Genomic DNA, 14,033 nt, shown 5'->3' on the forward strand with positions numbered 1-14,033 from the left:
CTGTATTATATATGGAAGGTGTATCCATATCCTTAGTTATAGCAGTCTTTCCTTGGACCATTTCAATTCCTAATTCAGCGTTTTCGGTATGTTGTCATCTTTAAAAAGAAGCGTCAAACATCCATTAACAATCTCAATAATGTCAAATTGGTGTTAAAAAGATCATGGATTTTTTTTTTGATTTTTTGATTTTTTTTTTTGCTACTTTTTACACCTCAGGTTTTGATCAAACTTTCAAAATCGAAGCTTTATGGTTTGTAACTAAATATTTATTTACAAATTCACTATACATTTTACTATGTTTCTTGCCCAATATTAAACCTTTAAGTATGACATTTTTGAGTATACAATCTATATTTGTATGTTTCTACTAGTATTGTCAGTAACGGCTCCAGTACTTAAACAAATTGAACTCAGACATTTAAAGACTTTTTTATAAAATACAATTTTTATTCATGCGTTCTTCATAAAGGACAATTTTGCATTTGTCAGAAATTTGAGGGGTTACTTCATTGGCGATCAACTTTTTTTGTGACGTAGTGATTATAAAAGTAACTTTTCAATATAAGTTTAGTATAGTACCGATTGGAAAGGGGCCGGTGGTACTATAGTACCGGTATACTTACAATACTAGTATGTATTAAATTAAATGACTGAAAATGTGCTTAAGAACTTTAGAAAGGAAATTATTCTAATTATTTAATATTTGAAAGCAAAATCATTTTTTGAGGCCATCACGAATAGTATAAAATTGTTGCTAAAGTTCTACCGAAGATTATAGGTCATGAAAGTATACTGTTAATTCGATTACTAGGTAAGATTTCTTTGACATTTGAATTGGAGGATTATGTGCAAAATATTCTAATCCAATCATGACGAAAATATAAATTTGTAATTAGTTTTTCTCTCCATATAAATGTAATTATAGTGTTTGTAGTTATTTGGTTCGAGAAAAAAAGTTAATTTTAATTTAATTAACAACAATAGTAAACAGTATCTTTTAAGAATAATTAATATTTGGGAAAAATAAAAAGTATTGGAAAAGTGAAAATGAATAGCTTTTATAAACATAGAAAATAAGTTGTATTCCCCATGCAGCTGATTTTATGAGTTAGCTCTTGTTTGACTTAAACCAATATTATGGACTTAAAAACGTATTACATAAGACTTTTAGCTTAATTCATATCAGTCAAGGACTTCCATTCAATGTATATTATATATTTAAAAACTATTTGTTTCTGTTTGATAATATCTAAATTCCAAATCTGCCCATAGTAATGAACAGTTAGCAGTAAAAAAATATAATATATATATATTTTTTTTTATTTCAAATTTTCCTTTTTATCAGAAAATGTAGTGAATCAATAAAAAGAGGTATACAAAATTTTAAAGGGCATTAGTCATTACCATTTTAACAAAAAACAAACATTTTAACTTAATAAACTACAAAACACCTGAGAAAAATAAAAATAAATTATAGGAAAAATAAGACAAAACGACACTAAAAATCCCAAAATTATACAAATTATTTGATGTAGACTGATTATTCAAAAATTATCGATTAAAGTTAACGAAAACTTGAAATTGAACTATTCATAAAACTTATAAGAATATATTTAAAACTTAAGAAAAAGTTTGAGTCAGAGAGTAGTAAAAATTATGATGAACTTGAATGTAAAAAAAAAAAAATAATAATAATAATGTGATAACTGGTAACCCTGATAATTTGAATAATGTTGGAGAGAAAAGCAGTTAAGTTGTAATGGCGTTTCATTAAATTAGCTTTAAGCCACTGTGAGATGAACAAAATAACCCCAAATCTCACTCCGTATCTAGCAGCAAGGACATCGGCCATTTTTTTTTGTAGCCCAAAAGGACTCACACACGTAACCCTCAAAAATTATTTGTGCTCCTCTACGTCTTTCATAAGCAAACACACTATATATTTTGTCATCAATTAAAGAATAATGATAAGAGATTTAGAAAATAAAGAAAACCTTTTTTGGTTGCAAATACAAATGTCTCGTCCTCGTGTGTAGAATCATATTTCTTACAACTATAGCAACAGGGATATAATAACTGTACAATATCCTATAATCAATTGAGATAATTATTATTTTTGGATTACGTACTTACCAATTAGATCCAAATTTCCTCATCAAAATACGTAATATTCACGCCCCAATTATTAACGATATATTTATGCATAATAATCGTGTGTTTAATTAGCAAAGTATTACAATGTACATGTATCACATTGCTTTCATGATTGAAAATATGTATTCATAGCTCAGTATATATACTTACATATAAGTATCCTTTTAGTTTGAGCCTTAAAAACTGTATAACATACATATGAACTTAAATGCGAATTCAAGCCTATTAATATAGTATAATATTTTACGTATTCATTTTTGTGTTATTGAAATATTTATTGACGACATATTCCTTGGCATTTACTGTGTGAGTTTAGTATGTATAGAGCAGTAAAAATATGCTCTATTGTTATTTTTTTTAAATCGAAAAATGAGAAGATAAATCTGAAAATTCCTAAAAGGAGAGTTGCTTAGGTCTCATGACGTTGTTATTAGATTATCTACGAACTGCTTCCACTCTTTCTCTAGTAAAGACATTGGCTAGAATTATTCAAATATTATCCTCAATTCTACTACAAGTCCAACAAGGACTTATTCTTATTACTCCCGTTCAATCTTCATTCATGAATAAACTCACAAAGGATTACTTCATAATAAGATGTTCTCTTCTCAATTATTGCTATTTTATAATGATAACAGTATTGGAGAATAAAAAGTTGCTCAGAATGTCAACTACAGAAAAAAAAAAAACTAAATATGGCATATTATTTTTAATTTTTTTGCTAAATTGTAAATAGGTAGAAATATAAACCTCAATCAAATAAATACATCTATTTACAACCCTATGTTTAGTTACTTTGATTCAATCTACATTGAAATATACACAAGCTTGACTAAAATTTAATTTCGACTGAAGTTAAGTCAAACCCAATGCTATACACCAAGTAGCACAAAAAAGACCACATAATCAGCCTATGCCTAAATATTATTGACTATGTGACAACTGTTTTGTCCACTAGGGTCTTTAAGGTACTTTTTCTTGTAGTTTTGATGAAACGGGGCATTCAATGAAGTGCTATATGTATCTATATATATATTTCAATTTATAATTATTACTTATCAATATCCAATTCATCGACTTAAGAGACCATTTTGCCTTTGAAAACAATAATTTTAAAATTGCAAAACATTATCGTTTTTTAGGCGCATCCTTATAAAAAATCCAAACTTCCATACAGACTTTTTAACTATGCGTAATATATTCATATTTAATCTTATTGTTTTCCTCAAATGTACTTCAAATCTTTTTAAAATCTATTGCTTCGTTAAAAGTTGGATCACTTTCAAATTAATCCAATAGCAAGTGAAGAAAAAATATGGAACTGTTTTTTCTTCATATTCTAATAAAAAAAATTAATCCTATTAAAAAGTTTCTTTGAAAAGATGTACGTCATTGCATATTTTATCAACTGTCATATATGTTCTTACAAGTACAAAATTAATATTTGCTTATTGCTTATTGACTTTGTAGTCAACACTGAATTTTTCCACTAAAATATATATGATTTAGCAAATAAGTACTAGTGTAAGGGGGAATCGGTTGAAAAGCAGATAATTTCAAACTCTTCAATTTTTGCTATTTTCTATTAACTGTAGAATACCCACATATTAGCATTACACTTGCTAACACTGTTTGAGAATTGTGACCTCATCAAATTTTATAGTGTGACATATTTTATCAGTTTAAGAGCTCGGAGTATTTTTTTTTTCTTGATTATTGATTGTCGTCTCGAATTCAAAAGTCATCTTCTCTTCGAAATTTATTTTTATTTTATTAAAGTATCACTACTTGTGTGTAATTTAAGAGGTTAGTAAAGTTAATTTGTCAAGTATTCAGTAAAAAAAAACAGAGTTTGAAGTCAAAAAGTAGCCAAAAGGCTAGTTGGCGTAACTTGCGGGTTGAGACATGCTAAAAAAATTAAAAATATTTTCTTTGCTAATATTTTATGAGGAGACAACAGCACCTGAATCTTAAATGTTAAAATGGTTGGAAAATATATCAGAATCACGAAAGAATCAATTATTACTCATTTGTTAAATTAAATTAAATTTTGTTTCAATTATAACTACGAACACTTTAATTATCTATTATTAGTTATCAATTATTGCTACCACTTCAACATGGCACAGATATATCTCAACTTCCTTCATTGATAGAGAAAATTAGTACACAAAATGGTTGATATTAAAAATGATCTTACAACCCAAGCACAATTATATCAATTATGAATTAGTTTCAAAAGTTACATATTTCTATGAACTTTGTAAGAAAATATGTTTACGTCTCAATACCACATCTACAATCTGAGTAATATGGCGAAAATGAAATATTGTTTTAACTAGCACCTTACATCTGCTGGGTAGATACTTATGCTCACTTTTTGGACATATATAATTATCATATATTTCAAATAGAACAAATATAAAAAGTTTCTGATCTTTTCTCCTAATCGTTGTTCTGAATGTCGATTGGTTGAATCTTAAATAGCTATTTTTAAGCTGTGAACAATTATTGAACAATAGTTCCGTGGTTGGGAAGAATGGGCTTAGTACCAAATGATTTTGTGTTGTTGTTTTTTTGTTATTTTTTTGAAGAAAAGTTGTGTAATACTATAAAGGTGACAACTTGTTATGTATGTCAATACTTGGTGACTCACAAAACAGATAGATATTCAATGAGTAAAGTTTAAAGTGATTAAAATCAATATAGAAGTTATTTTGGATAAATGAATAAACTATCATATTTGTTTAATCATCAAAGTACATGTGAAGAGCATAATGGGCCTTGACACTCGCAAAATAATAACCCTAAAGTACGGGAGCTATGTACTTTTTCACTACGACTACTAAAATTTTACACTCCTTGGCCAAAGGGCTACCTAAAAATATACCCAATATCTTTGCTGCCTGGGATAAGAGCAGACAGCACCGGCCTTCTTTTTGTTACTTGATCAGCCAGACACCTGCTCTTTTGATTACTCACTAACTTTCTTTCTCTCCCGCCCCTTTCTCATAGCCAGCAGCAGGAGCATATTCACGAAGCACCGAGTACGATAAATCGGGATGAGAAGAATCAGAACGTTGATGTTTTTATCAAAAAAAAACAAAAAGACACTGCTTATTTCATTTCGAGCTACCAAAACCTGAAAAGTACATTTTTGAAGGGCTATTAGAGATTTGGAAATTTTGCAACCCTTGGCCCTGAAAGAAGTAGTAAACTGCCGTAGTTTTCCACACGAGTATGAAACTTAAATGATTCCGTCATTTTTTTGGAGTTTTATTTACTCATTATTTGAGTAATGGTTGTATATATTTTTGTGTTTTTGACCATAGTTTGCAATTTCATAGAGTGAGTGCCTCCCTTGCGCCTTTTGAAGTGTCCTTAAAACATTTTTTTTTTTTTTTGCTTTCCACATGAAAGAGATCGTCTTTTATGTGTGTGTGTATGACTTGCCTTTCCTCGTTCCCCCACCCCTTCAAGAGGAAGTCAGTCAATATAATTATGCATAAATATATAAATAGGTTTTACACTTCAGCCCCCTTCCCATACTTTCTTTTTTTTTTCAAAAAGCTAAGGACGATTGTTTTAAGAAAGTACTATATAATGTACAAATATCACAACTTTTCTTTCTTCTTCCCACATCAAAACAAGACATTACCTATATATGTATATATTCAAACTAGGTAACCTTTCTTTTTGTTCAATATTGCAATCCCTCTGTAATATATAGTATTCAATCCGTTGCGGGTATGTTTTTTTTTCTTTCTTAATATTATAAATAAAAAATGTAAAAAACTGAGGGCCAGCTTCAATTTAAAAAAAAAGTTAAAAAACATTAAAACTTCTTTTAACCAATAGATGGAGGTAAAATAAGTGGTCAGTTTTTCTGACATGTATGCATGGATTAAATCTCCTGTTTTCATAAATACAAAGGATGAAATAGTGATTTTATGAATAGCACAATATGTTATTAAAATTGAAAATTACCTTTTAGTTCATGAATTTAATAATCTTCTAAGGTATATTTATCCATGTATATTGGTCAATTCAAAGGGTCATTACTGTGAAAATGTTATATAGTTTCGAAACAATCTTATTAATAACTACATCAATTATACGTTAAATTATTAAAATTTCTAGTTTTTGCGTGAGACTTTAAACTATAGTCTCAAACATTCAAGATTTGTTTGTATCTTAGGTTTTAACTTTTAAATGAATATTTTTACTTTTAAATATATGAATACTTATTTCAGATGTTTTTATTGAGTATTACATAGACATTAGGGACATTAGGTGTCTATAAAAATGTTAAAAATGCGTTCATAATTAATTGAGGAAGAAATATGAATAGGTAAAGTCGACAAGGGTTATGTGTTTATAAAATTAAATCTGTTGTTGTTGTTTTGTAGTTTCTATGGGACTGGCTAGAACATACATAGTAAGACTGGTACGGTACGGGGTTGTACCGCAGTTCGGTGTGGTACGACCCTTACGGTTTGGTAAGTCTTTACACTTGCGTAAGTATGGTACGTAGATACATTTATATTCACATATAAAATATTTTGATATTATAAAATTTTGGTTATTTTTTTTAAATTAATAGATTTAGATAGTGAGATAAGATTTTAATCCAGAAGCACCCGTTTTTATAAAAAATAGTTTTTGTATTTATTTATGGAAAGTGATAATGACTCAAAAAATGATAAAATACATTCCAGTTATCGAAAACCCAGTGGTATGGGGAAGGGGTAATTTAAAAAATTTCCCAATGTTTTCAAGTTAGCTTCAGGATACCTCTCCACTACAGGTACATCTGTATCAAGCAAAATATTTTTTTCGACAGGTGGCAATGTTAAGATTGATAATTGGTCTTTTCATTACCAGAATATGTAGACAATCTCCTATTTGTTCAAAATATATATAAATTCATGAATAATTGTATTATATAACCCGTATTTATTTTATAACAGCATTGTTTTTTAGAGAAGTTAGGTATATTTAAAATAATTTGTTTGAACAGAAAATAAAATTTGGAGATTAAAGAATAAAATATCGAAAAAACTTGAATTACTATATTAATTCTATTTCAAAAATACTATTATACCGTATCGAACCGCGTACCATGAAGGGTGTACTGCAGTCCGTACAAAAGCGTGGATCTAGTGTACCGTCCCAATCCTAATACATATATATATGTATTTTTTTTGTTTACAATCTGGAACCAAAAAATAAAATAAAGAAATTACGTTTGTGGCCAGAATAGTGCAATAATTAAATATTCCATATATGAATGGTGTGATTTTTGACTTTTTGATGAAAATGAAAGATTAATTTTGAAATAATCTGTGGCATAATATAAAATTCAAATAATCAAAATTATATCCCTCGTACTTATATACTGTATAAGAAACATTATTGATCAATGAATAGCTGGGAATTAAAATAACTGATGCTATATTTAAATAAACGATAATAACTTTTACAATATGCTTATAAATACTGGTAACAACCTGTACACAACAGGATTTACATATAATATATCACCTGCAATCAGTCATTTCAGTCAATAACAACTAAAAAAAGTTCAAGATATTTTTCATAGAAGCAGGTTTTCATATAAATAAATAATGATTGTTTTGGGTGTCCCATTTACAATAGTTATATGTACAATATACATATGTAAGATTTTTATGAACGCAATGCCTCTAGCTATTTTTATATTATTAAACGCTCTAAGTCCAACAATATTATGTACATTGTACATACCCATGTAGTAGATACTCGTATATAGAGAAAACTTAAGGATTTTCTTCTAATAAGACTTGAAAATGCACTTGCTACCTGCAAAATACGGGTATGTTTTTTTAAGGGAGAATATGTTTATAGGTACTTCCATTGGATTAAGACCAGGGGCAGTGAAAATAATTTGTCTATTTTTCTTGCCTTAGGGTATCAATTTAGTACCTATGTGTTTATATAACTACATAAAAAGAATATATTCTGTTTAAAATATAAACCTAAAATATTGAATTATCTTTATAATTAATTTGTCAAATCAGGACAAATGAAGCGTGTACCAATACTATTGACGGTAATTCATCCATAATTATTATTGACCTCACTTGACCTTTATAGTCATTTCCCACATTTATTTTATATTCAAAAAATAAAATATTACATGTTTATGGCTAAACCAGGTAAGGGTTGTGTTGGTCTATCAAAAATTATTTCAATTACAACAATTCTTGATTCTTTGAAAGTTCATGAGTGATATGGTGGTTTAACTGTTTTTCATTAAATTAATAGTAAAACATTAATATTTTGAACAATTCTAAATTAGTGATGTTCGGTTTCCCGGTCCTATAGTGATATCGGGATATTGGCAGATTTAAAATGGTATTTTAGTACATAAGTATTAGAATCGATACTTGTATCCCCATTGTGTCATAAATATATTGGACTGCTCATACGTAAACCCCTTCTCCCCCCTCCCCCCCCAAAAAAATCCTCTATAAATAAAACAATTGTCTCTGATAAAAATATGTATATTGTAGACTCTCCCATCCAACCTCAAAAGAACGTACTGCATATGAATTTCCCTGTAAAACATTTTGTTTTTATCTTTTTAGTCGAATAAATATCCTCACTAACACCAATTTTAGTATCGGAACTTGAAGAAAATATTGGTACACTACTCGAAATATATATTAAAGGATTTTTAAAATTGTATATTTGACAATTCTACTCAAATTACCCGTGAAAAATAAATCTGGAGGAAAATTGCCCATTATTTAGTAAAAATGTCAGGATGGATTATATTTATCGTAATTTTGAGTTCAATTTGAATATAAGCTCATAGTTTTCTAGAATGTTTTTATATTCTACGCATTTGTATTTGATTGATTGATACACTTAAATTACTCATGTTATCCAGCTATAAGTTTATTTTTACTTTATTCGCTAAATTGCAATATTCTTACAAACATCAATGTTTTGAAAAAAATAGTATAATTTTATGCTAATAGTTGCAAATATATTTTTTAGTTCATTCAAAATATCGTTTAAAAAGTAAGATTAAGAAAAAGATGAGATTATATTCAAATTCCACTCATAAGTTGATCGAAAGGAATAAAAAAACAAATACCAGCATAATTAAAGTTAATTGATTGTTCGTCAGTGAATATTATAGAAATTTGACGTTACAAATTGTATCCTTATAATATTAGATAGAAAGTAGCTTATTTTTCATTTTTATTAATATGAAAAGCCCTTCAAAATAATGATTTAGTACAGAGTAATACTTGAAGTATTTTATTAGTAGACAAGGCGATTAATTATATCATATTACCAAATAAATAGATCTAAGAAAGGTTAACATGTACATATATTGATTTTTTTCTCCTAAAAATAGCTACAACTATTCATCCGCCAAAACCATACAATGTTTTCCCTTGTCGCTTAAGAGCGTATACAACGTCCATGGCTGTAACAGTCTTTCTCTTGGCATGTTCTGTATACGTTACAGCATCTCGAATAATATTTTCTAAGAAAGCTTTGAGAACTCCCCTTGTTTCCTCATAAATTAGACCCCATATACTCCACCTCGACGAGCCAATCGACGAATTGCAGGTTTGGTAATACCTTGGATATTATCACGCAGGACTTTGCGATGTCGTTTAGCACCTCCTTTCCCAAGACCCTTACCTCCTTTTCCACGACCGCTCATGATGATGAAGATAATAACTGACTGGAGGTTTTTTTGCTTCTGATACCTTCTGTATTCGGGATCCAAGGGTTTATAAGTAGATCTATGCTACAATTAGTTGTTTTTGTAGGAAATGAGTTTTACAACTCTGCGCTTTGGATATACATAGGATTTTATTTGTTCGAAGTTTTAGTAGTATTTGTATATCCTTTACTCAAAAATGAAGATATTTATAACACATTAAGTGGCTACTTAGTACTGATATTAAGGGTCGTATTTCTTCTCATGAAAATATAAGAAAGATGGAAAAAATATTTTTTAAGTCTGTGTTACATTCAAATTTTTTAAATATTGATGTTTATATTCATTGTTGATCCAAAAACTAAACAGTAGAAATTTCGGGAGGTTATTTTGCCTTGAATTAATATACAATATTTATTATTTTTCATACTTGTAGCTGCTTTCAAACTTTCTTAATTAGTCAAAAACAAAAGAAATTTCAAAAAAGTAATCTTATTTATGTATTCCTTCATTTAAAATAAAAATTGAATAATTTTGATACTTTATAATGTTAAATTTTTGGGTAATAGATCATATGCTTATAATTGAAGACAAGTTGCAATCATTGCCAATTAGACGTTTGAGTAAACCCAAAATGACGGAATTGTTCTACCAAGTATACATTAACTATAAATGGTGTTGTGTAAGGCCCTATTTAGAACTAAAGACTGTAGTACCTTCCTGTTAGGTCTCAGTCCGGTCTAGGTGAGTCCTGCATATCAGTCCTAAATATTATAAAATTCAGTCCTTTATCACTTAAATCAAAATTTTTAAATCAGTTATATTGCTGACAGTCCGAAGGACTGACGGTCTTAAAGATCGGTCTCAGGAACTGATAGGAACGCTCCTAAGACTTTACTGGACCGAAAAAATAAGGACTGGCACAAGAATACCTATCATTACAAGTAGATACATATATATAAGGTCGTTTGTATCGTTTTCCCGGCAATAATTCAGTGTTTTACAGCAATAAAAAATTATCTATAAATTTGCTATTTAATTATTTCATGATTCGTATAAGCTCCTTTTTGTATGAGAGTACATATTGAAGACTCACTTGAAATTAAGTGTTTGAAGATTTACACTATAGGGCAAATTATATTATATAATATCCCAGAATTTCTCAAGATCTTGATGACGTACAGTTACAAAGTAAAAAAAAAAAAAAAAAAAAAATTGGTGCAGCTTAGAGTAAAAGTGGGAATTTTGATTCATGCAATAGACTTGAAAATTATGAGACTTTAGTATATTAAAGTATATCATGCATACCAATCAATGATCGAACCCAAATTGAAGCTACTATACAAATATTAAAAATAATAATTATTTTTTTATCAAGAAATAATTATCAAAGGGAGTATATAAACATTGGAAAGTACAAAATGTCAAATTAACACGTAACTTGGACAATATAAGTAGAATATGCATAAGTAAGTATATGTTGTGTACAAGTTGTAACTTGTATAAGTAGATTGTACAAGTTGCAATTAGCATTAGTCATTTTCGTTACTAACTATGAACTGAAGATATCATTTCATTGAGATCTAATAAAATAACATATTTATTATATGTATGCAAGAAATATATCTTTGGATATTTGAATTTTACAATATGCTATAGAATATGTCACATTAATCAGTCATTTTCATCAAAAAATTCAGAGGTTACACCATTAATAGAAGTACCATCTACGAAATATTCAATTATTACACCGTCTTCATCATATTTACAGTCAATTTTTCATGTAATTTTTTGATTGCAACTTGTACTATATACTGATATCAAACATAATTTGTATAAAATTGCAATTTTTACACCAAATATATAACTGACAATAAAATATTGGGAGAAAAATGATATTACGTCAAATAGATGTTTTGTTGAGTACGAATATATAAGATTTTTATTTTTGCACAATCTTTTATTATTTTAAAGGTGCATCCACAAAACTAATTTATTCATATGTATGTCTTCTTGAAGCTAAATAACATATGTACTTAATTTAGAGTTTGTCAACTTTCCTATTAATTTTGAAATTGTTTTATTATATTTAACAATTCAAAAACAGGTTTTTCAAGCTTATGTATACAGTACATATAAAAATATGTATAAGTAAGTACACGTATTCCTTAGGAAAAAAACTGTCAAGCTAGGCTCAATTTTATTATGTATGTGTATAAAAAGTATATTTTATAAATTAAGTTAGCAAGAAAGCCCTTTTGAATATTTTTTTTAAGCATGAAGTTTACTACATATATACATATTACTTTATATACATAGAATAGCAAGTCCATAGAGTTGTAAATATATGACCTAAAAAAACAGTGACACTTTTATTAGTTGCAGCCTGAAAGGTTTTTTTTTATTTTCCAAAGATTTAATCAATTCTTTAATTCTTGAAGAGGGGAAACAATATTCAAAAAAAAAAAATCTTATTTTATCCATATATTTACAATATAGGCGAGATAGCTTGATGATAACGTCACATTCTGATATACATGGGTAGGCAGTAGTATTCAGACATATTTCTAATTGTGTTTTTTTTTTTAATATATAGTGTGTTTATCTTGCTAAGCTCTAACTTCGTCTGAGAGTACTCTCTATAAATAACAGCTTTTGTTTTTATGCTTAATCTGTTCAGTTTCACCATGAAGCAGCAAGAGAAAAAACCTAAAGACATTGCAGAATTGTTTGAGGTCGACTGAGGTCGATGCTAAGTCAACCCTAAAAGTCGCAAAATATGTAAGAACCACCATCAGCAAGCAACTGAAGGCAGATAAGGGGCTTTCTTATTCATCATATGGTTCATACAAAGTCAAAAAGCGGACTGGCCACTTCCTGGCTGGGCTTAAGAGTTCCATCAAAGTAAATCCTGGCATATCAATGGGTACTCGAATGAGGTCTGTCAGTAGGATGATTGTGGGCATGGTCATCAAAGACGGCCTTGGCTTGAAGTCCTACATCGGAAGGCGTCACCTTCCCACAATGAAAATGAAGGACATGAGGCTGCTATGACGCAATAAATTCTTCCAAATCTCTAAATAAATCGATACATCATAAAACTATTCAGTAATGAGTCAAGAATTACTGCTGGCCTGCAAAATAACATAGGTAATGTTCCTCCTATATGGAAAACAAGTTGTCGTCCAAGACAATAGTGATTGACAGCCAGTTCCACGTCGTTATCTAAGCTGATGAGTGGCCTTCCAACAGACCTGACCTTAACACGTGTGGTTACTAGTTGTATTTAGAGCAGAGAAAAAAGGTAAAAAAACATCCCCATAGCTTCTTGAGATTCCTAAAGCTATTATTGAAGAGGAAGACGTCCTGATTCAACAAGAAAGATGTAATAAAGGCCTACTCAGCGTTTATGTCGCTTTTACAGTTGGTGATCATTGTCGAGGGTGCTCGTAAGAATGGTACAGTAGCTAATTTTTCAATTTAAATTTCTTATGTACTAAATTTGGTTTAAAATGCAATTTACTATTAATTAAACTTACTTGAAAATATTGTACGGATACTTCTCCCCACAACTGTATACCATGTCCTTTAGTCATAAAGTCATGAAAAGTAAGATACCCTCTGTACAAAAATTATTCAAATTATCAGGATTACTAACTTAGTTTTTGGTTTAATATATTTTTACAAATTTGGAGGTTATATTTTTTACAACTCTTCTTATCAATTTAGTCCTTTTAAAATATATTTATAGGCAAATTAACATTTACATAGAGATATACTTAATTTAGATGAAAAGTGTTGAGCGAGGTTACTTAGTGGACAACACGCTCAGAAGAATTTATTATCATAAGCTCATTGTGCGATTCTTGGTTGCTCTTAGAGAAGGAAGTATATATATATACCTCAAAGACAACTTCCTCGTTTAATTGAGTAATCGAAATTCATTAATGTTTACTTATACTTAATAGTTGATCTCAATTAAAGGAATATTAGAAAAAGTTGACAGGTACTATTTGATTATTCTTACAAATTTCTAGGATATTTTTAATATGTGGTTCGTTGAGTCAAGGTGAGGGAGAAAATAATTAAATCATCATTCAAGAAAAAAATATATTTTAATTTACTATACTCATATTGGTAGTGTGTAGAT

At 28.8% G+C, this 14,033-nt stretch overlaps 2 protein-coding genes across 3 annotated transcripts in view; both read right to left on the bottom strand.

The window, feature by feature from the left end:
• LOC121117626 (uncharacterized) overlaps nucleotides 1-14,033 on the bottom strand; it is a 121,052-nt gene that overhangs the window by 59,680 nt on the left and 47,339 nt on the right. Inside the window, exon 2 of one of the 2 annotated variants that reach the window (XM_071888291.1) lies at nucleotides 7,279-7,372. The exons of the other annotated variant lie outside the window; for it this stretch is intronic. The gene's annotated coding sequence lies outside the window, so the exon portion shown is untranslated. The remainder of the gene's footprint in view (nucleotides 1-7,278; nucleotides 7,373-14,033) is intronic. 2 annotated transcript variants of the gene reach the window in all.
• LOC121117639 (histone H4-like) lies at nucleotides 9,372-9,955 on the bottom strand. The gene is given in 2 exon segments (XM_071894022.1): nucleotides 9,372-9,748; nucleotides 9,751-9,955. Coding segments are annotated over 2 exon segments (303 nt in total). The 5' UTR covers nucleotides 9,884-9,955; the 3' UTR covers nucleotides 9,372-9,578.

This window comes from Lepeophtheirus salmonis, chromosome 1 (genome assembly GCF_016086655.4).
Source record: "Lepeophtheirus salmonis chromosome 1, UVic_Lsal_1.4, whole genome shotgun sequence".
In the NCBI taxonomy this organism is placed as follows: domain Eukaryota; kingdom Metazoa; phylum Arthropoda; class Copepoda; order Siphonostomatoida; family Caligidae; genus Lepeophtheirus; species Lepeophtheirus salmonis.